Source organism: Xiphophorus hellerii, chromosome 14 (assembly GCF_003331165.1).
Source record: "Xiphophorus hellerii strain 12219 chromosome 14, Xiphophorus_hellerii-4.1, whole genome shotgun sequence".
Taxonomy (NCBI): domain Eukaryota; kingdom Metazoa; phylum Chordata; class Actinopteri; order Cyprinodontiformes; family Poeciliidae; genus Xiphophorus; species Xiphophorus hellerii.
The window spans coordinates 14,082,285-14,109,021 of NC_045685.1; the positions used below are offsets into that span (position 1 = coordinate 14,082,285).

The 26,737-nt window shown below is 40.4% G+C and overlaps 1 protein-coding gene across 4 annotated transcripts in view; it reads right to left on the bottom strand.

Moving 5' to 3' along the window:
* Positions 1-344: 344 nt before the first annotated feature.
* LOC116732522 (regulator of G-protein signaling 12-like) overlaps positions 345-26,737 on the bottom strand; it is a 55,457-nt gene continuing 29,064 nt past the window's right edge. For all 4 annotated transcript variants that reach the window (XM_032582750.1, XM_032582749.1, XM_032582752.1 and 1 more), the window contains 15 exons: positions 23,343-23,364; positions 19,392-19,561; positions 18,646-18,738; positions 17,683-17,826; positions 17,054-17,236; positions 16,783-16,933; positions 15,827-15,924; positions 15,453-15,644; positions 15,267-15,340; positions 15,061-15,187; positions 14,571-14,667; positions 12,478-12,536; positions 11,876-11,987; positions 11,114-11,677; positions 345-1,740 (listed from right to left, as the gene is read on the bottom strand). In XM_032582750.1, coding sequence (XP_032438641.1) covers positions 1,460-1,740; positions 11,114-11,677; positions 11,876-11,987; positions 12,478-12,536; positions 14,571-14,667; positions 15,061-15,187; positions 15,267-15,340; positions 15,453-15,644; positions 15,827-15,924; positions 16,783-16,933; positions 17,054-17,236; positions 17,683-17,826; positions 18,646-18,738; positions 19,392-19,561; positions 23,343-23,364 — 2,367 coding nt within the window. In that variant the 3' untranslated portion in view covers positions 345-1,459. The remainder of the gene's footprint in view (positions 1,741-11,113; positions 11,678-11,875; positions 11,988-12,477; positions 12,537-14,570; positions 14,668-15,060; positions 15,188-15,266; positions 15,341-15,452; positions 15,645-15,826; positions 15,925-16,782; positions 16,934-17,053; positions 17,237-17,682; positions 17,827-18,645; positions 18,739-19,391; positions 19,562-23,342; positions 23,365-26,737) is intronic.

The window sequence follows — 26,737 nt, forward strand, 5'->3', positions numbered from 1 at the left end:
TTTGTGTGTTGTCGGGATTCCAGCTCTGACATGTTGCATCAAGACAAACGACCCGGTCCCACAATCAAACCTGTAATTTTCACCAGCTGTAATAATCGCTCTCCAGATGCTGAGCTGGAAATACAAAGAGGAGGCTGGACGGTTTATCCCTCCATCCCTCAGTGGGAGAAAGCCGGCTCAACAAAGGAAACGGCACCATTTATAATACACAGCACTGCCTGATTTAGCAAATACATTAAACATAGCCAAAAAAAGAAAAAATAGTCAAATAGGAGACTTTAAGTGTGCAACAGTAACACTTTGGGTCAAAGACGAACAGGACGTTCCCACAAAAGGCAAGAATGTGAGTTTGCTGAAACTGTCACCATGAAGGCTTTTTAATCATTCAACAATTTAGACAATCTCAAAACCACAGAAGCAGAAAATACAGACAATAGAGGTACTGTGTAAGGTATTACTGTAACAAAGGAAGACCATTAAACAAGAAATTACTCGTAAATTGTGCTTTGCCTGCTGTTTGATCGTGAAAACAGAGCTCTGCCTGCATCGTTGTTCTCCACACACCAGCGGCTTTAAATTAATCTATCTGAAAGTCAAACTGAAACATTAAAACAAGATCAGCTCCATTAGACAGTCTTCCACCACAGAAAAAAAAACATATTTTAAGAGTTAACCATATGCAACCAACAACATTCGTACTGTAATAGAAAATACTGTACTACTCAAAGGTAAGTTTCAGGAATGTATTGTTTTTTGTTGTTTTTTTTTTTAAACTCCAACATGGCTAAAAATATAGTTACATGACACGTAAATATTGAACTATACAAAAAAAATATTAACGTGTCACTCTCTAAAAATTACAATACTAAACGTCAACAACAAAAGTTGTAATCTTGAAGAAATGCACAGTCCCAGTGAGAGGTTTGCACTCACAACGGGCGTGAATGCCAAAACGAATTATGTCTTTACGGATCAATTTGAAGCGTTCAGTTTTCCAAGGTACGATAATCGTGAAACAATCACTCCAATGAATTTAAAGTTGTGGATTTTCCCTTTTCCACAAATAAACAGCATATTAATAATGGACACCTCCACTACATGCTTGGGGATAATCCAGGCTTTATATTTCACTACTACTCTTATATATTCAGGCCGTTTTGTGTAATTTTGATTTTCAATGGGCTACAATTTCAAGCTTGTGACAGCGTAAATGAAACTGCTTCAAAGTTCATTCAAATAAATGATCAAAAACTCCCAAATTGTTGCAATCCATGCAGCACGTGAGCATTTGTAAAGTTCTTACCATAACTACATCTGTCACCGTGAGATTTGTTTCAAAGAAGGAGAACGACATCTTTACATGCAGCTCATAGTTTAACATATCAGACATCAGTGCCTCAGGCTTAAAAAGTGCAGTAGTGTGTGTGTGTGTGTGTGTGTGAGGGTGGGGTTGTTCCCTTCAGACAATCGTGGCCTTGTACAGATCTGACTGGCAGTCTTTGCCCTCCGACGGGTTTCGGCCGTTCTGAGGCATCTGGGCGTTCCTCATTTTGGTCTGGCACTGCCGCAGCTCGGCGACGTAGCCCTGAAAGCTCAGGCTGAGCTCCGAGTCGTCGCCCTGGGACGCTTTGACGTTTCGGGCTTCTTCTAGGTGGACCCCCTCCACATCCATCACCTCCTGCGCAGCATCTGCTCTGTCAGCGGGTGATTTGGTGCCGTGGGGTGTTTCTTTTCTTCTCTCTGTGCACAGGAGAAAAATATAGTGAGGATGAGGTTTTTTTTGGTTTTTTTTAAAAGGGCGAAATATCTGAGTCTTTGAGGATCACCAGAGAATAAAAACTTCCAAAAAGTTGAAAACAACAGAGAACACTGCTCAAAGCTAGAACTTAAAAGGGGGTGCTGGTCTACAGGGTTGATTCTTCTATAACAGCTACCACTGCTGCATTTACAGTTTTCCTCACAGTGGCGGACACTTGGTTTGTCGCAATACGCTATAAAACAAAAGAATTAAGAGTTTGTTCATAGCTACATCTTTAATTAAAGGAATCGGCTTGATTGAAATGTCCAATTTCTGGGTTGAGAAAATGAATGGACAAGATTTGTCTGGAAAACTTGGAATTCCAGTTGGAATAATAATCTAACATGGCTGCTCTGCATCTAAACTTAAGAGAAGCTGCAGCTTTGCTGATGTTGAACTCATTGTTACACACAGTACCATGCAGCCTCCTTTAGTAAAAATGACCTTATCCTATTTCAAGTACTAAATGCTAACAGTAGCTAGCCTTCCCCTTGACTGCTTTTCCAAATGAATCCAAGCAGTAGTTGTACTAATAGCACAGTTTGTTCAAACAGCCTATTATCACTGAGTGATGCACATCTAACAACTAGGAAGCACAAACCATAATACAAATAAATATGTAAAGCAGCAGTGAAGAAAAAACTGAATAAAAATATAAATGTAGTGTGAATTTGAAATCCAGTACAATCCAGTAAATGAAATCCAGATGTGTGTAATCTAATCTAATCGACATGGCAGCGTCATGCTTTCCTTCAGCCGTGACAGAGAAGCTTGTGCTAATAGGAAAATGGAAAATGCTTTATTTAAAGAAAACAAAAAAACAAAAACAGTTACAGGTTGCAAAAAGCTCCAGACTATTGCTGAAGTTCATCTTCAAGGCTACAGTGTAATGGTTTAGATCTTATTCATTTGTCAGAATGACCTAGTTAAAGTCCGGATTGAAAACAATTGAGAATCTCTGGCATGATTTGAAAACTGATGTTCGGGAAGACTCTCTTGTCAGTCTACTGAGGTCGTTTTCAAGAAGAGCTGCCAAATGAATGTCTGTCTCCGTCAAAACTGGTAGAAACGCCTCAAAACACCTGATGCTGTAATTGAAGCTAATGCTGGATCTGCACTGTACAGATTTTCATTTGTTAAAACTTTTGAACACTGTGAGTCAATCTCCATCCATGTCACCACCATGAGCTACTTCCTGCAGGTATATTACATAAAGTACAATAACATTTATAGATATAATGTGAACAAATGTAAAAGAGTACCGTTTTATTAAGCTCTGAAATGAAGAGCAAAGGTAAATTTAGAAAAATGTTTTTAAAAGGCCCAGTCATACTTTGAGCTCATTCCCTCTGAGTCATGTTTCATAACTTCAGATCGGATAAGAGGAATCTCTTCATTTCTGTTTTTTTTTTCTTTCTTCCTGTCTTCTTGGCTTTAATCATCACTTCACTTTGATACTTTTATGTTTCTTTGTTATCTCGTTGCGCAATCGGCCGCTTTCACGACACGGCTGACGGCACAAGTACTTCTGCTCCGACTTGCTTAAACTGGGAGAGAACTGAATGAAGACGAGCACAGCGAAAGACCCGATGACTCACTGCTTTGATGTCATATAGCATGTTTGTAATCGGCGTTTTTATGTCTAATTCACCCGACTGACCTCATAAAAATGAAAGATAATGATAAAGAAAACATCCTCCTACATTGAGCTACCTCCCCCTTCTCCAGGTGGAGCCTAAAGTTTTGTGATGAGCGATAAAACCTTCCACAGTGTGGCCCCACAGACTCTAAACACGGGGCAGCAGGGCTCAAACGGAGCAATTCACCACAGAACTGCAGGCTGTGATTCATTCATGCTCTGTGTGGCTGTAAACAAATTCTGCGAGCTGACCTCCACTTCCCCTTTCTGAAAAACACCGACACGAAACGACGTGGATGAGAGACTTTCCTGAACGTCCAGGAGAATTCCAGAAGTTGTGAAAGAACATGAACTGTTTCGGCTGAGCTCGAGTTTTAGGGACAAGTAAAAGTTCTCAGCTTCCTTTTTAATGTGACATTCACGTCAGTGGGTTCTTCCACAGCGAGCGATGCATCAGCGGCGGCGCGCAGAGCTGCTGGGTGACACGTGTGATGGATGGGAGTGCATACAACGCCATAAATTATTGATGCCGAGAAGGAAGGCAAACAAAAACAGATGGTGGTTCTCACATCCGTTGCCGTTTAAAAAATAAATAAATAAAAAATGTAGCTCAGGATATAATCTGAACTAAGTTCTGATGGTTTTCTTGTAAAATATTAGTGGGAAAAAAATTTGTTTCTAACAATAATTTGAGCTAAGCAACAAGCAGTTTTGGAAACGGTTTATGCAGATTATAAGTTCGTTTTTTGGGGTCTAAACTCCAGAATAGTCAGCAATCAAATTTTAAAAATAAAAAAATATATATGATAACTTGAAGATTTATTCAAGTATTAGTGGGGGAGTATGTATATATTTGGGTAATTATACCATTCATGTCAATGATCAGCAAATGTAATTTTGCCACCGGGCTGTAAATGTTTAAATAAACTTTCAAAATAATTGATTATTCTGGATGATAGACCAGAGAACAATCAGCGAACCAATAGATTTACAACTATGCTTTTGGTGTTACTTCCTGTCTCTTTCAGCCACAAATGGCATTCTGTGGTGAAGCCCTCCTGTAGTTGCAGTGCTTGTTTTGAGTTAGGAGAGTTGAGACAACATGGAGGATTCTTGTTTATCTTACTCCTGTCCGCATAGTGACACCTCCCTCTGTGTTGTTCTGCTCTGTGCAACAACACGTCATCATCTGGCATGGTTTAAATTTAAGTTTTCGATACTTTAGCCGTCAAACCCTGCAGTCGGACATGTTAAAATAACACAACCGGTGCCTCCTGCCCTCATGGCAGCAGCAGGGTTGGAACAGACCCAGGAACAGTCTGCACCGAGGCCCGCTGCCAGAGATCTGTGCCTCCTACTGTCAGATGGATAATGAGGCTGGCCCGGGGTCAGCGCCTGTCGGCGCTGAGGTCTGTCGCCGGGGACAACGGGAGGAAGACCATGAAAGAGCCTGAGGAAAACTGGAGTCATGCTGCGCCTCGAAGCCCACCGTTGAAACAAACAAGACCTGGCTTTGGAAAGCAGTCAGAAGGAAGCCTTAAATCTAAGTGATGCACCAAATTATGACTCAATTATAGAAATGTGCCAAATTTTCCTTTGACTGGTTCCGACTAGGGTAGCCGAGGCCAGCTGCTACTACCACCTCCAATTATCAACAACATGTATACTCTTAGTAATTTAGTTATAGCTTTTTAGATTCTGCTGCTCTAGCTTGACCTGCTTTTCACACAAACCAATGTTAGTTTGGATAGTTTTTTTGTTCTATGAGGTATAATCTTCACTTTATAAATGATTCATTTGAATTAACTCAGATTTTTGCTGTCTGATGTCAAAATATGTTTGATTTTAAATTGAAAAAAGACAGAAAAGGGGGATGGGTGGACAAATATTTTTTCAGACCAACATAAGATGAGTGAAAAATTTGATTAATGTACATGAATGTGTTAATATACAGACCAAATAACTTTTGCTTCACCTAGTTTCAAAATTGTATTTAATTTTACTAATGAAACTTACAGGGTAATAAATAAGTCCCAGCCTGTAAGGCAAACAGATTATTATTCATTTGAAGTTCAGGCTTTTTAAGGTTATTTCTTGTAAGCTGAAGGTTGCTCAATGAAGGCTACTTTAAATTGCAACTTTGGTTTCCTTTTTTTTTTATTGGACTAAAGTTCATAGTGAAAACATTTTAATAAATAACTAAAATAAAAGTTTTTGAGAAAAAAAACATATATAATTTAATTGATTTTTTAAAGTAAACAAAAAAAAACTCTACTTCAAACAGGTTATTATTATTAAGGTTTTGTTTTTAACTCAACAAACATGATTCACTTTTCAAGTTTAATAAAAATCCTTTAAGGGTTAGCACCCTACGCTTTGATGAGTAAATGGGGATAATCTTGTTATTTCTACATGCTCTACTGAATTAATAACTTTACAGCAGTTGGTGTGTATGTGTTCTGTGGCTTAAACACAATTGTAAAAGTAAGCAAAAGGATGAATGGCTAATCTGCGCCGATGATAAACGACAGATTAGTGGCCTAAGATCCAAAAATATAGACGTCTGAGTAAATCTGTACTCTATGAAGGACTTTAGACTATGTAATGTCGCCCCCTTGTGGACGTTCATTCGACCAACAGAGCAGCTCCAGCTCTCTGGATTGGGACCAGATCCCCCTCAGAGTTTAATTTTAACTGTTCAATGAGGGATAATTTGCACCTTGCAGGCCAAGTTAATGCGATCAAACCGCATGCCAGGCTGGAAACACTTAGGATGCCTTTGCACTGTAGGCCCCATTGCTTTTTGTTTTACTGCAGCAGAAACTGCTGCCCAGTTTGAAGCTTTTTAATAATTACACACGCTCTCAGCATGGCGCCGAAGAACACTTTTATCCATCTCCGCTGTACTTCTGTCAAGTGTTTCATCATATGTGTGGAAGTGATGGGCACTTCCGCGAGAACAGCAGAGGGCGTCAGTAATGCACAAATTAAGCAGGAACTGATGCATAGGAAAATGTTCGGTTCCCCTCTCTGGATGCATTCAGAATAAGACTTTATTTTTAAACATACTGCGAAGCCCGACCGGCACGACTTGCCACCTGAATACAAATGCAACAACTCCATAAAGTCTGCAAAAAGTGGGAAAAAGCAGAGGCGTGTTAAACTTGTTGCTATTCCACGTTTTCCAGCAGCGAGGTGGCTTTACTGAATCATAGCCGTGTTTCTATTTTGGCTGGTGGGAAAGAAAAAAAAGAGAGAGGGAGAGGAGATGGATGAGAAGCAGTAGTGACAGTATCTATCTGTAGCGCAGTCAATCCGAGGATAAGGTTACCATGGCTCCCGGTGGTGGGAAGAATCGGTCTGATGCGCTCAGCGACCAGAGAGGAGACTGTGCCATCCTTCCTCGTCATCTTTTTTTTGTTTAGATCTCATGAAGAGACGCTGATCTCAACTGGATGTCTGTACACATTTACTGTGGAAGCAGCCTTCGATATAATCAACCGTTTCACTGTAAAAACTCTAAAACAAGCATGAAGTAATGCAAGGAAAAGACAACAAAAACCCCGTTCCCCTTCTTGATCTCAACACATAAACCAGCAAGCAGTGAAGCAGAATGTTGACAAAAAGACAAACTCCACCGATCCAGAATATCAAAGTACAATAGAGCCCAAAAGTATTCATAGTCCTGGAGCTTTTTCATATCTTATCACCTTAAAACTGGAAACTTCCATATAGTCTGGAGGGTTTATGTGGTAGGTCAACACAAAGGAAGGTAACTTGGTTTTCAAAATGTTTAGCAAGTAAAATATTATAGCTGTGGTGTACATTTATAGTTGCTTTGGAGATTCTTAATAGATTTCATGTCTGGACTTTGACTAGGCCATTCCGACACATAAATATGCTTTGATCTAAACTCCATTCCTTGAGGGTCAGAGTCCAGCTGCGTTTAGACACCTCTGCTTCGACATACCTATATTTCATCATTAGGTCAATTGTAGGGCTCTGTGGAAGATGACTGCATGCTGATGAGGTAATTCGGCCTCTGGGTTCAGGTGTGCTGACTCAGGGACAGATCTAAAAGTTGCAAGAGGCCAGCCTTTGAGGACCAGAGCTTGGCCACCCCTGATCTAAACCATTTCATTGCAGCTCCGGCTGCAGGCTGAACCTCCATCTCAAATTCTTTGCACCCTCTAACAAGTTTTCTTCCAGTGATTTATCAACTCTGAGCAGATTTACTTCAGTCTCTGCTGGAGGAAAGCATGATGCTGCCACCACCATGACCATGAGGATGATGGGTCAAGTCTAGCCTGCTCTTACAAACTTTATTTTCCTGCATGGTTTGTCGGTCACTGGTATATGAGAAAAACAAAAACTTCCCTACAGCATGATGATGTCACCACCACGTTTTACAGTGGGTGTGGTGTTTTTTTTAGTCACATATAATGTTTTGCATGGAACCAACAAGCTCAATTTTCATCCCACCAGGGCAGAGCACCTTCTTCCTCTGCGTGGCTTGTGGAAACTTTTAGCTTTTCTTTCTTCTTGCCAGGCTTCCAGAAAAGCCAAATTTGTGGATTGTGATAGCTGCCCCATCAACAGGATTATCCCTCCTCAGCTGTGGATCTCTGAAGTTTATTCAGAGTTACCAGAACTGTCTGATTAATGCTTTCCTTGTCAGCTTAGGTGGGTTGCCATGTCTTGAACGATTTGCCAAATTTTTCTCAAGGCGTGGGATCTTGTTTCACAATCTAACTCTGCGTTTCCACAACTTCCTCCCTGACCTGCTGTGTTCCTTGGTCTTTATGATGCTGCTTGTTCACCAATGTTCTCTGAAAAACCTCTCAGAACAGTTGGATTAGTAAAATATACAGGTAGACTCTTCTTACAAAACAGATAACTTCTACAGGCTGTTGTTGGGTATCAGAATAAAGGGGTTGGACTCAAATGCCGATCACAATTTAAGGTTTTTGTTTGAAAAAAATATGAAAACGACACATTATTTTCCTTCCTTTATGTTGATCTATCACATAAAATCACTCTAAAACACGACACAATGCAAAAGAGGATTATGAACACTTTTGAGAAGCGCTGTTAAGCCACACACAACACAGCAGCGATCCCAACGAAAAATAAATATTACCACACAACGAGAAAGCAGATCAAGCAAACAAAAGACGGAACAAACAGGCCACAGTGAACGATCTGAGCAAAAATCACACCGCTCGAGCGATGCCGGCGCTCAACGGGTGCGCGCAGGGAAAGTACACAAAAGAGTGGGAGCTAATGAGGAGAACGGCACAAGATGAAAATGAGACAGAGCTAAAGGGGAAAACTGGAAAAGGCATGCGGAGGCGGAGAGAGGAGGCGGCAGCGGGGGCTGCTGGGAGAGAAAACTGATCTCACAAACGTGTAAAAAGACAGGACGAGAGTGATTTCCAATTCTGACATTTATTAGATCTATTCAGTCACAGGTACAGAGTTTATTGGCAGTGATTATCTACAACAGGCACCTAGAGAAGGAAGCGAGCGAGCCAGATAAGGAATGACGGGCACTTCAACAATGTCACTGACCGATGACTGTTTTCCTACTGCTCAGATTGCTGCAACATGAGCCGACAAAGTTTGGTGACTCACTGCTTTTAAGGAGATGTAAAGAAAAGAAATTTTAGAAAAAGAAAAAAAAACTCTGATGGTGACATTGTTGAGTTGCTCTTAACTAGAAGTGGTGGGATGGAGAGGAACACAGCATTTGTTTGTAACGGCTGTTCAGGATTTGCAGTTTCATGGCTCCGGATTACTATCGCAGCTAATATCACCACTTTCAGTTGTTCAGCTGGTCTCAACTCTACTCTTCAGTACAACATTGATTGTGCAACAAATACTGATCAAGAAAACCTGTATGTATTTCTTTTTTTGTTTGTTTGTTTTAATAAATCCTAAGACCTGTAAACAAATCACATTTGCATGCACCCAAAACTATAAAACAAAGTGGAAATATATTCAGCTGGGGAAATCCCAGTCACATGTTCAACCCCAAAAGTTTGCAGCACTGGACTTTTTCAGGTAAACGTCACTCACGGGAGAAAATATACACATCACTATTTACAGGAGTGTTATAAGGATCACACACACACCCACACACACACACACACACACACTCACAGACGTTGAGTTAAACAGATCAGGCAAATTGAGGGAGTCAACATCAATTTGTCATTAAAGTGCGTCAGTCGGTATAGAAGGAGTTTTGCCATAACAGCGGTACTATTGTGACCGCACTATACACACATGCAAGTAAAGTTGTATTCAAAGTAATATCAGTCCAACTTCATGAACTAAATGAATCACTGCTTTTAGTTAAATAAATGTTTTCTACATAGAAAACAAGGCTACGCGTAGTAGAGTAACAGGAAAACCACCAGATGAATCAGTCATGACATGCATGCTGCTGATTCTGTGTAACTGAATCATTAATTTAAAGAGAGTTTTCATACAATAGCAGCGTGGAGTTCAATCAGTGAGGACAGTCACTCAGTGAACAAACGGGAGTCAAATAGGAGGTTTTTATTTAAGAACAAAGGCTGAAAATGTTGCAAATAGAAGAAAAAATTCTGTCATAAAGTGGACTGGAGAGGAGGAAGCATTTAAAGAAGAGGCGAAATGGTATGCTGCAAAGCTGCTTAGCTTCAGCAGAGCGACATGAAAACTGAAAAACTACCATTTAAATTGATTAAATAATAGCCACAATTTTTCAGCCACTGCTACATCCAGATTGATAAAAGAAGATATAAAGTTGCTTGTGAATACTGAAACAATTACAGGTGGCAATGTGAGGCAAAGCTGTAGACAAAAGGTTCCTGAAAAGTCCCAACATTGAAAAAAAGACTTTTAACTAAACCCTAAACTAGTCAAAAAAGAAATGATGCAACATTTTATTGGCTGATCAAACCAAGATCATCCTTTCATGTTTTGGGGAACTTGACCCCAAAGAGCTGAATTCAAGCCACAACAGACCAAGTCTACCACAAACTACAGATCATGGATCGGTTTGGATATGTCAGAACACTTGGAGAGTTCATGTTGCGTTATGCTGAGGAGGAAATACGATGACAATTGGTGGCCTTGTTGTTTCTTGCTGAAACAACAGGAAAGGTTTGGCATTGGTCTTGGTTTCGGACCAACGCCATTAACATTTATTAGCAGCCAGCCCAAACCCAAAACTTTAAAACTTATGAGGTGACATTAAGCATGCTGTTTCTGAGACTTCACCAATAAAAGCAAATGAGACTTTAGTGGGGGCTAGAAAATTTGGCCAGATGTGCAAGAAGAAAGTTTGACTCTATGTGAAACATATTTGAACACTAGATATAAAACTAAAATTAGTTTGGTAGTTCAAGCTGCATCCGCAATCATTTTCAATTTCTACGGTCGATCCTTGATTTTGTGAAGTTCTATTTTATTTAAATATTCTTTTTCTCCACTTTCTGTAGAGTGAGAACAGATTTATTAATGAATTATTATTTATTATTCATCCTGTAATTTGTACTATAATATAAAGGGTTCATGATTCATTAAACTAAACACACTGTTATTAATTTGAACACAACTGCACACGCCTACACACACACACACACCCCCTCACACAGTACTGGTTTATTACTGGTTTGTAGAAATACCTGAACTGGACTTTCCCTCTCCACCTGTGTCTTGGGACGGGGGGCAGGGTGTCGGTGGGGTGAAGTTGGCCTCGGGGAGGCTGCTCTCCAGGGACGGGAAGGATGGAGGCGAAGGGGGTAAGAGAGTACTGTTGGGGCTGCTGATGTCACCCTCACCCACGAGGGTCAGGTCGGCGTGGGCGTCCTCTTCCACTGTGCGGAGGCTCGGTCGGGAGTCAGGGGGCCGGGGAATGGGGGAGAGGTGGGTGCCGAACGTAGAGTGGCGGGGGGGAGGCAGCAGGCACCGCCTGGACGCTGAGTGTCCGTTGGCGCTGGAGCTGAGGGAGGAGTCCAGGCTCTCCGAGCGCAGAGCGGCCGTGAGGGACCCGCGGGGCGGCACGCCATTCTCTCGGCTCGGCTTCAGGGAGGCCGGGGTGGAACAGGCCAGGTTGGAGGAGGCGGAGCAGGAGGAGGTGGGTGGAGTCAGGCGGAGGAAGTCTGGAAGCACCAGGTCTTCTTTTTTCAGAAGCCCACGCTGGTCGTTGGCTCGGGTGCTCTGGGCTCGACTTAGCAGCTCAAAGAATTCTAGAAAAACAACAAATTTTCCTTCATTTTGGCTTTTCAAACAGATCAGAGACGTTAGTTGGTCTGTAAAAGCGCCGTAGCCACCTCCCATCAGACACAGATCCTTATCAGTTAGTCCAGACGCAAAAGCAAAGCACAGAAGTTCACCAAAAGTTAAAATAACAGAAAAGAGAAATCAAGAAAAAGGGGGGCATTTACCTTCAGCTTCATCTATATTTATCTTTTTCTGTTTTCTCTTTTCCTCTGGGAGTGCTGAGGCTGGTCCAGCCGCTCTCACAGAAATGTCCTTTGGTGCTGACCTCTCATCTCCCTGCAGATGCAACAATAACAATGCACTCTGTTAGGGGATGGAGCCGTGGGGTGGGTTTGGGTTGGGTGGGGAAGGTGCGGTCGCAAGAGGGAAGCTAAGCACGAGCTGCTAAGCACTTTACTGAGCAGAGTCCTGATTTACTCAACCCCCGTTCAATAGCAGAGCTCATCCATCTGTTGGCTTCGTGTCTTTACTGATCTAAACTTTGTTTGTTTTTTTCCATTTGTGCTTTTTTTTCGTTGACGCAGTTCTTTAAAGCAGGGAAAATGTGAATGAGTGCATCAGCAATAGATTGATTAAGAGTGGAGAAGAAAAGAAAACACTGACAGATCAGCATCAAGTGAATGTTAATAAAGACACATTTGGGAAACCCTGAAGTAATGATGAACATGGCAGAAGCAGCACAGCAATGGAAGAAGACAAAACGACACCACCACAGGACCCGTTTCACTTGACATGTATAAAGGTAAAATGTGTCTCTAGTACTCACTGCAGCAGAAAAACTCCTGGGCGGAGGGTGGCCTTTTAGGGAGGAAGACTTGGATTTTTCTATTTGACAAACATGGAGAGAAGACATTAAAATGTATCAGTATGAAAAGAGGCAGAAGAAGTGGACACTTGAGACAGATCTTATTCTGTAAAACCGAACCGTGCCTCGATTGGACTTCTTAACGTTTTGTCTCAGTGGAGGAAATGATTTTCAGAATGTTCTACATTTGCATTAAGAGGATGAAAAGTCTGCTGTGATGAGAACTCCAGCAGCACTTGAAGTGCTAAGAAATAACTTTATTAGTAGAGCAAAACACAGTTTGTGTTTAGATTTTAAAAAAACTACAGAGAACAACAAAACTTCAAAAGAACCAATACGACAATCACACATAAACAGGCTGACCAATCAGCATTCAAATGGATGGTCTGATTGAACCAAATAGGCTCTCAGCTGAACCACTTCAACTTAAAGGGAGGAATCAGATTAAAAAGCTAAAAGCAGCTTATTCACATGGTACCCAAGAGCATGGAGATATTGCAAAATAACAAATAGAAATCACTTGAACTCTTAAAAAAAATGTAGTTCCATACTAACATAAAAATCATCAACTAATTTAGTAATCAATTAATTGTTAACTGGAGTCTCTATACTCTAAAAGGGCCATTTGCTGAAAAAGCAACATGCTCAGAGCAGTAATTAAGCCAAAACCTTACAAACAATATAAAACTTTTGCATTTAAGATAAAAAAAACTGTCTATATAGTAAAACAACATAGTTTTAGCTTCACCTGGTTCAAATTCTGTAAAAAAAAAAAATACTCCTATTAAGAGCTGTCCAATTATTAATTGGTTAAAAAAAGAAACAACACATTGCACTGCCATGCATGGTACTAATGGTCAGAAGTAATGAGTATATTTTTTAGCCGCATTTGTATATTTTGCTTCAAGTTTAGACAATAAAATGTTTATTTTCTTATTTAGAAGAGAGATTATTTGTTTATTTGCATTTTTTATATATTTCTAATACTGCATACAAAATGCTTCTAAAACTGATTAATCATCAAAATAATCACTAGAAGAAGAATTGTGAGTTACAGCCCTACTTTAATTGTTTGACACCAGAGGTGACACAAAGTTTTGTACATTATTTCTCATCAAATAGTTTTATCTCATTAAATAATCAAATAAAAACATAAATACAACATAGAATCACTCACAAAACTCATTGAAAGATACTTCCTCAAGCATGCCTGTGGGAAATACACTCTTTAAATAAAATATCCAGAATCTTTCTGTTTTTCCCAATAAAATTAATATCGCCCCCTAAACAGGTAAGCCATGTGAAGAAAACATGAATCAGAAAGCAGCAAAGAGCCCCAAGGTTACTTTGGAGGAGCTGCAAAGATCCAAGGCTCAGGTGGGAGACAAATATTTGTTGTGCACTCCACTAATCCAGCCCTTATGGAAGAGTGGCAAGCAGAAAGTCATTGTCAGAAAAAAACAATAAAAGAACCTTTATGATTCGATCAATGAAGATATTCCGGTCAAAAGAGATTTTTTTCCTGTCTAACATACAAAATGCTCTGTGTGGCAGAAAACTAACAACTAACCCCAACCCTGACAATGCCATTGAAACATTCTAGTGGCAACATCATACTGTGGGGTACTTTCCTCTGTGAATTTACGTCGCATTTTTCAATAATTTACGTCGCATTTTTCAATAAGATGAACTTCAAAAAGTGGAATAGGGCAGAAAAAATAAATTGGATTAATTACTGAAATTAATTACTGAAATCATTGTCAACCGATTTAGTAATTGATTAATTGTTAAATGTAGTATTCAGACTCAGGCAATTTACTGAAAGAAACCCCAACATATTCAGTAGTAACACAAATACTACAAGCAAATTTTTTCTTCCTTTTTTTTTTTTAAAACCAAAAAACCAAATTTGAAAACGGATGTGAATACCTTTGCAAGGCCCTGTTGGGTGCACAAAATGGGACAATTTGAAAAATCAATTTAAAAGCATCGGACTATTTAGAGGTATTTTAAGGGGGAACTAGTGTCAGGTGAACTAGTGTCAGGTGACTCACCTTTCCCTGAACATGGGTCTGCCCGCTCCAGCACAACACGCAGGCCGTCCAGACTCGATATGGGGGCACCCAAATCCAGCGGCTCCATCTCTCCGCTCTAATACCAAACACAGCGTGTTAGCTTCTTCACCTGTTGCTCGGTGAATACCTCACAGAATGTGGCTGATATTCGTCTGTGATTTATTTATAAGCCCTCTTTCAGCTTTGGTCTACTGCATAAATGCAGTTATGCCTGGAAGCCCACAGGACTAAAATAAACCTGACAGGGGTTAATGAGTGGGCCAAAGAGTCGGCATGTTTGAGGGGTGTCGTCATTCTTAATTGTAGCCCTGCTGCTCCATCTTCACATGCTGGGCTGAGTCAGAGCTCTAACCACCATGTAGAAATGGAAAAGGATGTGGTCGTCTCCCTCCCCCCCTGACCATAATACTCCACCCTTATTGCACAGGCTGCTGTGTCTCAAAGCATTAAAGAATTGTCGAGAACTCACTATTTTGGCCACAAGATCACTGAGATTCAGGCCGTATTTGGCCACCACGGGACGGAGGACCTCTGTGACTGGTTTCGTGGGTTTGGCTTTAAGACCCACGGAGCGGTTAATCGGCACCAGGTCCAACCTAAAAGCAAACACACGGCGAGAGTTACGGAGGACGCAGCCAAAGTAGAAAAGAGACAGAAATTAAGTGAGTTTTATACCGAAACAAAGTACGCTTCTCCAGTCTTAGGTCTCGTGAGCAGAGAGTCATGCAGTCTTGATCCAAAACTAAAGGCTAGAGGAAGGAAATGCAAAACGTCCTGTTGGATTAGATTCTGTTTATATTTGTCTAACCAGATTAGAAAAGGCTTATCTATCTTAATAAGTTAAAGAAAATCTTTCCTAACCTTCTCTCCTCCCACGAGGAACAGATCCACAGCAGCAATGTTGACGCAGATGTTGCGACACAGATCTTGGAGGACTTCTCTAATGGAAGCGCCGGGCCGCAGGGTGATGGAGGAGCAGGAGCCGTCGGGCAGCAGCACGCTGCAGTGCCTAGATGAGCGCTCCCACGCGCCGACTGAGTGGCGATTGTCAGACTGAGGACGCGGGATTCATAAAACCAGACGATTTAACGCTCACCTTTGTTTATATTGCTCAAGGAAAACAGTGTGTGGGCTTAAACAAATTGGAAAAAAAGATAAAATTCTTGCCTATTACGATTAAATCATGGTATTTTGGGCTCTGTGTTTCCATGGCGATCTGACCAGAGAGAACTTACCTCCATTTTGGCGGCAGAGACAGAATTGGGGATCTCCAGACTGGCGCTTGACGACAGGGAGCCCTGGGACTCTCTCCGACCGTTACTGCCCCAGAAGTCTGCAAGACAACAGAGGAGGATGAGCTTGATGAAGAAAACCCCTTCAGGTTTCTAACAGTGGTTCACCACCAAAAAAATTACAGGATAATTCAAAGGGTTATTGGTTTTATTTTGAATTTCAGAGGTGTGCATATACTAAGACAACTTTAAACAATTTTTAAATTTCAATTGACGAGATCATAGTTTCACATGCTTCTGATACAGTATTGATGTATTTTAGGAAATTTTCCTTTTGTGCCATTTTGGAAAAATAAAAAAAAACTGGAGGAAGAAGAAAAAGGAAAAAGGAAGAGAAGTATCAATGTTAATATCTGTTCAAAGAATTATGGTCAAATTATGTTGGTTTATAAGCAACATTATGTTTAAATAAAAAGGGTGAACATTGCAAGCCTTCCCAAATGTTAAGTACAGGGTTGGCAGCATTATGTTATGGTTGTTTTGTTGCAAACACAGGTAAAAGTAAAAAATAAAAAAAAACTGCTAAATGTACGAAATAATTCTGCCAAATATTAAGAAAATGTAAGATATGTTCTTTATCTGAAGAAAGTTGAACAAAATCTGTAAAAAAATTATCTTGCATTATTCTGAAATTTAGAAAACAGAAATACATTTTGTGATCCTTCAACTGTACATGAAGGTACTATATTAACTATAATTTAGAAAAGTTGCATTTTTTTTAATTTTTTGTTGGTAAATCAGATAAAGCAGCAATAAAAACTGTTAATGCTGTAATTGTAGTTTTAAGATCAAGTGGTATGAATACTTTTGTCTGCAGCAAATGAACATTTGGCCTCAGCTCAATAATTAAAAATGCTAAGGGTTTCAGCAATCAGAGAACAACGGTCACGAATTCCCACCCAGATTAATGTCTCCAATGTCTTTCTTCTTTGGTCCCTTCCCAAAGCTCCTGTTGCGAGACCAGGAGAAGAAGATGCCACGCTTCTTATCTGCGCTCTCGTCCTTGTTGTCTTCATTTAATGATTTCCCTGATCTCTGCTTCCTGATGTCCTGTGTGTGGAAAAAACAAAAATCACATATTACCCTCGACTCTGGACATGCGCAAAAGATGGCAAAAATGACACTTGCACACTTATAGAGTCCGAGTTTAAAAAAATTTAAAATTGCTACCTTTTTGGGAGTGGAGAGGGTGGAGCGGTCAGAGCTGGCGCTGTGTTTGGAGGGCGCGGGGCTACAGGGGATCTGGTAGGGGTCCGGCAGCGGCTGACCGTTCTCCTCAGCGTGCAGACACTCCAGGTAGAGGGAGGACTTCAGGAAACGTGAGTAGCTGTCAAACTTCATCAGGTTAAAGATCTAAGGACACACGAAGAACAGAGTGAAATTGAACATTTGGAGTCTAATAATATCCTGAGTCTGAAGACAAAAAGAACAAAGAAGAAAGGCAGTCCCAGTAATGACATGCAGTTCCAGCTGATGTTATGACAGCAGTCTTAACCGTTCACATGTAATCATGCTAATCTACTAGCTGGAAATACACAGATCTTTGACTGCATGTCTATGGCTCCCTGTCTGCATAATGTGTGTTGGATTCTCTGTGGGTGTATGCCAGTTTGTGTTTATCTCTCTGGTAAAGCCTCTGAGCCTTTCTGTAAACAAACCCAGATGGCCACCAAAAAAAAAGAGAAAAAAAAACTCAATATGCTTCCACAAAGCGAATCGAGGCTAGATGAGAGCAAACCCCCGAAAGCTGACTCCTTCAAACAACACGGCCGACATTAAACACGCAGCGGTTCTAGTACCTGTAGCTGCTGGGTCTTGAACATTTCAGGCTGAGGTGAGGTGAGGACGTCGTCTGCCAGCTGGGCCTGGCTGTCGATGTTCACCGGCATGGTGGCCTTGCTGGACAGGAAGCTGTTGTAGATCTCCCCCGCTCTGTGGGACAGCTGCAGGCAGCAGAGCTAGTGAGGTTAGCTGCTGCTTCACACGGTCGTATTTAAATATTGGTGACAAAACCTAGCAAAGTCCAAGAAACCACTTTTTGCTCCACTTCTCTAACAGTGAACTTAGGAGATTTATTACCATATTCCTGCACTATTGTAGGTCCAGATTTTTAGTTTTTAAACAGCAAGTCCTTTGTCTGTATTTGGATAATTTTTAAAATATAATTTACTACTTATATTTATCTACTAAGTTCAGGCTCTAAATAAAACTTTTTAAAATATCCACTCAAAACACACAATGGACAGACAGACAAATGGGAAATCAAGATGTAGGAATGTAAAAATGATCTGAAAATACAATTTCTTTTCCATAGCACTATGTTTATTTAACTTTTTTAGCTTTCCCATTTTGAATAGCGGCTAAGTGTAAAGTCTTTGTGTCTCATCATATTTACAATGAAACAGGAAATCTTGCAGTACCTACTAGAAGCTCACTGATGAACTTCAAAAAGTGGAATAGGGCAGAAAAAATAAATTGGATTAATTACTGAAATTAATTACTGAAATCATTGTCAACCGATTTAGTAATTGATTAATTGTTAAATGTAGTATTCAGACTCAGGCAATTTACTGAAAGAAACCCCAACATATTCATACTAGTAATTAAGTGAAAACTGTACAAAAAAATATAAATCTCCTGTCCTGTAACTTCTATAAAAAATCTTTGTCAGTGGTGCCAATAAGTTTGGAGGGCTCTGTGTGTCGCATCAAATATCACCCCTACAATAAGCAGCATCTGGTTTCATCTGTAGCTGCTCTTACCTGCTTTTTGTCTGTTGCAGGGACATGACTGAAGTATTCACAGGCCTGCCAGAACAAGATATTCTCCTCACTGAACTCTTTCTTGAGAAATTCCTGTGGAGGCAAACCAGAGGTTTTATATAATCGGAAGCAGCCGATTGTTTTCTTGTCTTACCCAGAGCTGTTGCTGTTGAGACCATTAGTGAGGGCAGAAATTACTGGGTGCAACGTATGAAGACTGGTGTATTGTAAGTGTGGGCGCAGGATGGTGTGGGCGAGAGAAGCTGATCAGTGTGGAGGGAGGTGGATCTCTGAAGCTAGCACTTATTGCCGAGCTTTCTGAAGGTGTTATGGGCTACGTTCAATGAAACATCTTTAGTGTGGGAGGACAGAGTACAGTACACCAAGGTGGCTCTGGTTAAAAGGATGACTTCTGATCAACTATTCTGAACTGGAACCATTTGCAAATTCCAGCACACAATGCATGACTATGTAGACATGTACATTGTTGGCTCCGACTGGCTAAATTCAGAAGTCAACTCAAATTTCTTCATGAAGTACTGAACATGACATTTAGCAAATGCAAACCTCCAAGGTATAAATTCATAACTAGCCAATTCCTCCAAGGAATCATACAAGCCACAATGGTTGAATCACTATTGCCACAATTCTGAACAATCTTTCTCCACAAAGAGTAACGAACCAACTGAACCAATAAAATGTTTTCTCATACTGTTTTCTGTCAGAGAAACTTTATATCAACTTACCGAGAAGTAACGCACACCCACGGGGTCCTGAAGAAGCCGCTCGAAGCAGGTGGACCAGCCAGCCACCCGTTGATCTGTGGACCCCCGATGGCCGCCGGCCCCTGGAAGACTGCCATTGCTGGTCAGGCTGCTATGACTGCAGCATCCCTGCAGCTGGATTCCACTGTAGTCTGCAAGAAGCAAAATATAACGGGAAAGAGGAAACCCAAAAATGTTATTTACTTAAAACCCAGTCAAGGAAATAAAAAAGAATAGTCATTTTTTCCATGACTATTAGATAGAGCATACGGCTCCATGCACAAACCTCCGCATCCTTGGTGAAAATGTGTTAAAAAGCATTTAAATAACATCTTTTTTTTTACAGTGGCGTAAAATCCCACTGAATATTTAGAAAATCCAACCTTGAATTTGAGCACATTTATTCATTAAGTAAAGAAATACTAGTTCTGGAAACAGTTTATGATTAAATCAGCCACAGCTACTTCTATAAACAAAATTAGGTCTGCATGATATTGAGAACATATTTTTGCAGTATTATTGCAGAGTATTGGGATAACAATACTAATAATATGTAATCCACAATTTTCTGACTATTTCCTATCAAAACGCCCAGAAATCATATAGACCAGAATTTACATAAATGCCACTTATATGAACACTCTATCCAAGCAGTCCTGTCTATGATATTGTACACATACTGTATATATTTAGATGGAAGTTGAAATTTGATATATAGAGCAACTTTAAAATAAATGCAACTGAAATTATTTGATTTTTGTAGATCGGAATAGTAATTTTCTAAGATTTCCCTTTTTTCCAGGGTGCAATGTTGTGTTTAGTTTGGAGTCACAGCTTGGATCTGGGAATTGTGCCACACAGGTATGAAACACATTTAATTGTGAGTCTGGGGAGCAGTGTGGTTTGCTAATTGTTGGGGTGCTACTATCAGCAATACAAGAAGAAAACAACATACTTCTTTCACTTTCCCCCGCCATGATTACAATTTTCAAGGGGTGTTATTTCCGACCAGAACTAGGAAAATCTGACATTTGAGTATAAATAGAATTCACCATAAACATGACCTGACAAAGAGCACCATAACGCTAAAAAAAGGGAAAGACAAAAAATGTGTCATTCAAGTAAGACAGATATGTTGGGAAATAGTAACCATGTTAATAATTAAAAAGTTTTAAACAACTAGAACAAATGAGGCTGAATGATGACCATTACATAAAAAAGATGGTAAGGGAAATAATAATAATAAAAAAAACTTCCAAAGCTGATCGCAGGAAAAAGTAGCATCTTAGGGTCACCAAGACTCCATAGCAACTACATATTTTAAGTCTTTTCTACACAGCTCTAGGAGTTGTGGCAATAATTGTGGAGGGTGCTAAATGTCCAACCCTTTCCTGACTGTTTCTATTGCTTCTATAGTTTCATGTACAACAACAGACTAAAACTATACAAGTACTTAAACCACCGCTTCATTATAAGCAAGGATTTCTTCAAAATTACACACTGAGGTTTGCAGTTGCTGTCCTGCTCGTCAATTTCATAGCACAGAACAGAAATGTTAGACAAAAAACATAAAGTAAAAGAAACAGCAGATGTTGCTATAGGGACGGCGAATCAAAAGGAGAGCATTATAAAAGGAGCAGAAAGTGGGGTGGGGGTTGTGGCTGATTACAGGGACACAAGGAGCAAGAGTGGGCAACTATTTAGCAACTGGTGGGCGACTAAAGTAGCACCTTAGCCTGAGCAGTACCTGCTATCATGACGGCAGATGGCCACTTGAGAGCTGTGGGCAGACCAAACAAGGGGTGCTCAGTGAAAACAAAAAGGTCACAGCGGAGATGGTTACAGATGCACAGTCGTTCTCATTCTGAGCAGTTAACTGGTCGCCATGGACAACAGGAATTAGGTTTATGCCTGGTCTCAAAAACACACTTGTTTGTTGCTTTTTTAAAACATTTTTTAAGGTGCAGCTATGCATGCCTTCATGCTGCTAATACGCAAGCATGAGTGGGAAGGATTTACAAACAGGTGCAGTTCAGTTTCACCTTGTGAAATAATTTTTTTTTTTTTAAAAACACCATAAATAGTAGCCGAGATCAGAGAGTATGACTAAAGCCTCAGTGCGACCTTTTAAACCCACTCTTGAGTGTGAGTTCCTTTGACTCAGTAGGAGTGTTTTTAAAACTACATACAGAAACTTGGTGTGGGTTTATTTATTTCAACACCATAAAACCATCTGTTAGATTGTGTTACTGAGAGCGGCTGTTTAAGTATAGCTGACAAGCCATTTGCTCGAGTTTACTAAACAGACTGAAATCTTTTTTATTGCAGTTTCAGCAAAGTTTTTTACAGTATTAACCCCATACATGTAGAAAGATGTCATTACACTGTGAGTTTAGAGCTTAGGTGAATAAATCCCAGGAGCAGTAAAAACTAACAGGTAATCACTCAGTAAACCATTGTTTTGACTGATTTTAGCCATTTAAACCAAACTCAAACTGATGTATTTGATTCAAGTTTCGGTGTCAGGAAGGTGTCTAAAATAAAATCATAAAAAGGAAAAGTATGCCAGAAGCTACTAAAAAGGAAAATGTTTTTTATAACATCTCTAGTATTCACATTCTCTTGAATATTCACTCTGAGACTTCTTATTGGAACGCTAGCTTTAATAACTGCCTATATAATGTACAAAAGCTAGGTGTGCCATTTTTATGTGCTTGTAATGTAAATTATTTAAGAATTCTCATGGTACACAGACGAGAAAAATAGTGTTCAATAGTGTTCTCCTATCTTAAAGAAATCAAAACTGGCCAAAATTGTTACCGGCAGGTCAGCTTCCATCAGCGTAATTTTGTGTAACAACAGAGACGTTGATTAGCTTTCAAAAACAGAAGAAAGCTGAACAACATTGGGCTACATTGGCATTGATCAGTTATTTACATCAAGGAGATTGATAGAGATTGACTGTGTGGAGCATTGAGTAAAACAGAGCTGCCCCAACGCACTGCTAGCCAGCTGGCTGAAAGAAAGTGAGTATGAGTTCCTTATACTTACTAAAAAGACAAATTTTGCAGATTGGAAAGATCTACAGTCCCAATAGGTGAAAACTGAATGGGTCCAGGACATTTCCCTTATCAATGTAACTCTACTGTTAATCTACAGCTACAAAGCTACAAGATGATTCACAATCTGTTTTTTAAAAGTGTCATGCAATTTTTTTGTGTAATAACTGATACTGTGGTATTTCTACTCAAGGTTACTATGGTGTGAGAATCTCAGACTGTCCCACGCCTCACTCCATAGATATCAATATTTCAAGTTTATGTTTGTTTTGAATAGCTAAAATTTATGAACACATCAAAGCAGCTGTTAGCGTTCCACTTCTCAGAGTATTTTTTCATTTGTCTATCTTCTTGCTGAGATATCACATCTGTCTACATTCAGTAAAGAAACTAATCTTGGCAACTTTAGAGAGAGTCTCTTCAGAGAATCCAAACTATTGCTTTAATGCAACACGATCGAAGCTGTGGGATCTTCCTTACAACTCTTAAGGAGCCAGCTTTAAAGAGTCTGAGCCACATCAGCAGTAACAAAAGGAGCCCAGCTGGACTCTTTGCTGCAGACTTGAGAGTGCTGCCAAAAGTGCTATAAAAAGCGACGACCAGATAGCATGGGCGCTAACCCGACAGGAACCCCAAACACCCTCAACAAACATCCTTTGTTAATGAGGCATACTGCCTGAAGTGAACACACCATCCCCAGAGAGGGACTTTTATTAGGCCGTTTTTTATCATTTTATACTTTGCAAATGAACAAAACACAGAATGCTGGTGAAGCTGCAAGAGTTTTACTGTGTTAGTAAAAAGGATAGATTAAATGAAAGCTTAGGATTTACATTGGATTAATTTTTACATAGAAAAAATAAGTTGTACTCACCACCATCTGAAGAAGCTGCAGACTGAAAGAGAACAAAGAGAGACATGAATGAGAGGCTGCCCTCATGACCCACAGTGCTAAGAGAAGAGACTGATGTCTGATCTGCTGGTAGAGTTTCCTCTGGCATCACAACCAGCTGCTTTGAGGTGTGTGTTTCCCTGGTTTGCTTTCTGGAAGTGTGAGTCTGCTGTCAAGAAAATCCGAGCTCATCCCACTTCCCCATGCTGGAGATTTTAGTTTAACAGTAATAATAAATAAAGTTATCTTTAAAATGAATCACTCAAGTGACATCAAGGCCCAACAGTAGACTTAAGTGTCAATAAAGTTAGTTTAACAGTAATAATAAATAAAGTTATCTTTAAAATGAATCACTCAAGTGACATCTAGGCCCAACAGTAGACTTAGGTGTCAATAAAATAAATCTGGTTGTGTGTGTTGTTTTTGTCTAAAGCAAACTTTGCTTTAATTCTACTTTTTTCTATCTAATCATAAAAAATCATAGTCAGACAGAGAGAGTCATTAAACAGGAAAAGCAGGTTTCCTGGAAAAAGAGGAAGTTTCCAGCCTGCAGATTTATAAAAATAGCTGAGACTATTTCTTATTTTAAAGGTAAAGTTTTAAAAGAATTAAATCTAAACATTTTGGTAATTTGATAAGATTCAAAGTAAAATACTTATATTAATATTGGTTTACTTGTAATAATATTTACACGTACATTTGTGAGAACACTTACAAGAAAAACAAGTAACTGTAACTTTGGCATCAAATAATTAGAATCATGTATTATTCTTGGTTTCTTTTCAGAAAAACATCTGTAATAACTCACATTAAGATTATAATAAGTATAATTAATAAGTTATGGTTATAAAATCATAAATGAATGCTAAATCAGAGAAGCTGAAGAAAATAAATGTGATATAAGTTATGGTTATAAAATTATAAATGAATGCTAAATCAGAGAAGCTAAAGAAAATAAATGTGATATAAATGTGATTTTGACATTAAACTTGAAATGGTGTAGAGGGTGTAACTGCAATTAAACATCACTGATATGTTGGAGGTAGAGAGTAGGTGAAAGGTGAACGGTTAAGGGAAAAAGGGGAACTAACAGGAGAGCAGAGATGATCAACGCCTTATTTAGGTAAAAGGTTGTGCAGGCAATGGACATAGGAGGTTGAGCAACTCTGAGACATTAGCACAGACATCAGGACATAATGTCTGAAGGACAGTGATGGATGTGAGGTCATCTGTCTAAGCAGACAGCCAATGAAAACGCACCAAAGGGTGGATAAACCCTATAAAAGGTGGGTGCAAAAGAGGAACCTTTCGTTGGATCCTCCGGGCAGCTTCGAGCCAAGAGATGGACAAAGAACTCTGCAGCTGAAGAAGAGCCGGGGCCACAGAGCCGAAGACTGACCTTCTCATGGAGACCAACCCGTCAGGCCCACAACCTGTGGCTTCGAATCGCACTTCTCTCATCAGCTGGGTTCAGACCCCAAAGACAAAGATGAAGACAAAGGCAAAGACAAAGAAGAAGAACTGGTGCCTTTTTTCCTGCCAGCACCAAGTCCTGTGTGACCTCACCATCCATGCGGAGAAGAAGCTCATCAGACCTACAGAGATCCCTGCCTTCGCTGATCAACTTCCTCCTCCTGCTGCAGCACCTTCTTCATCATCAGACCTACAGAGATCCCTGCCTTCATCGATCGGCGTCTTCCTCCTGCTGCAACACCTTCTTCATCATCAAGCCAGGTCTGGGGTTCGAAACGTCAAACTCCGTCCGTCTCTCTCAAAGGTTCCCTTTTTTTAGTTTTCAGTGTCAGCAGTAGGGAAAGACAGACTAGATGATTGATTTTACTTATTTGATTATTTCTGCTACTGAATTAAGCTGTACTGACCCTTGCAAAAATGCTTTACTAATAAAATATTTAGCATAAAGAAAATCTAAAAGATGTTGTGGACATTCAGTTAATGAGTCACCTTAAAGTTCTTTGATGGTTGTAAAATAGCTGTGATGTTTGATTCTGGAGAGGAAAAAGTTTAAAATGTTTTTAAGTTGCTGGTAGCCCAAATTTAAAACGTCATCCTTGGGACTCACCCGAGTCACTAAAACCTACCTGGTTCAATAACAAATGCAAGTTGTAAAAATAGAGAACGAGCGACCGTTAACAGGTGTGCTCTGTGAAACTAGTTGGCTGTAGGCTGCTCAGTCTGGCTAATTCACAGGGGGAAGAAGGGTGGGACACCTGGATGTAGGCCGTCAGAAAACCAGGCGAATCGTTTCTCGAAACCAGCTTAAACAGAGTTTACTTCAGTTCTGGACAGGGTAAATCCCGGCAGATTTAGGAAACTCAATTAACCCGTTAGAAGGAGAGCTGGTAGCACATCTCCCCTCTCAGAAGAGGAAGCAGAGAGTGAGACAGTAGAGACAGAAAGGAGGGGGGGGGTGTTGCGCAACAACAAGTGGCGCCCGAACAGGGACCCAGACTAACGGAATAGGAGGGCCCTACCTGCCAAGTCAGTAAAAACAGATGTGAGGATCTGAATAGCTCACTTGGTTTGTTAACTCTTAGGGAATAGAGTTAATGGTGACTGATAAGGCCGTCAGTCCCAACCCTTGCAGTAACTGTATGGCATACAGGTGAGGGAAAGCTTCTACTGAGGATAAATGACCGGATCCAGACAGTGAAGCTAGTAGCCAACATAGTCTAGACCCATCCCTGCTCGAAAGCGCAAAGAGAGGCTTTGGGGGATAGACAACTCGAACCGACAGAGAGACGGAGTGATGGATGATCACTTCGAGGAGGAAAATCTGGGGAAGAAACCGGAGGAAGCCGGCCGCCCAGATCGTTTGGAGAAAGAGGAGACCTCAACAGAACTGCATCAGTTTCTGCACAGCTACTGTGACTCAGACCTGAAGCAAGTGGGGAAGTTGGTTCCAAGAATGAGGAACTGAAACATCAGCCCCTGACAAAGAAAAGTTGGCTCACTCTTGCTGGAGTGGATCGTGATGTCATGTTGACAAGAAAAGAAAAGACCAGCCAGCAAGCATGCACAAGAAACAGAGAAAAGTATCATCAGCTGACGATGGATGAGGAAGCACACCGCGTCCTCCACTGCAGCCATCGAGAAGACATCCGGCAACAGAGGAACAAACACCAGCAGCTGACATCATCACACAGACGCAGACATGGTTAAAGACATCCTGCTGGACCCGGAGCTTGAAATTGGACCAGCACAACCCACCAGTAAGAAACGACCGCAAGCGACATCTGAGAAGCCAGGACAACTGGAAGGGACAGTCCACACCGATGGATCCAGAAAGGGGTCCGACCAGTCGGCATACTGGGGATTTATTCTGAAGCAGGATGGCAAAGAGAAATGCCGTCAGAAAG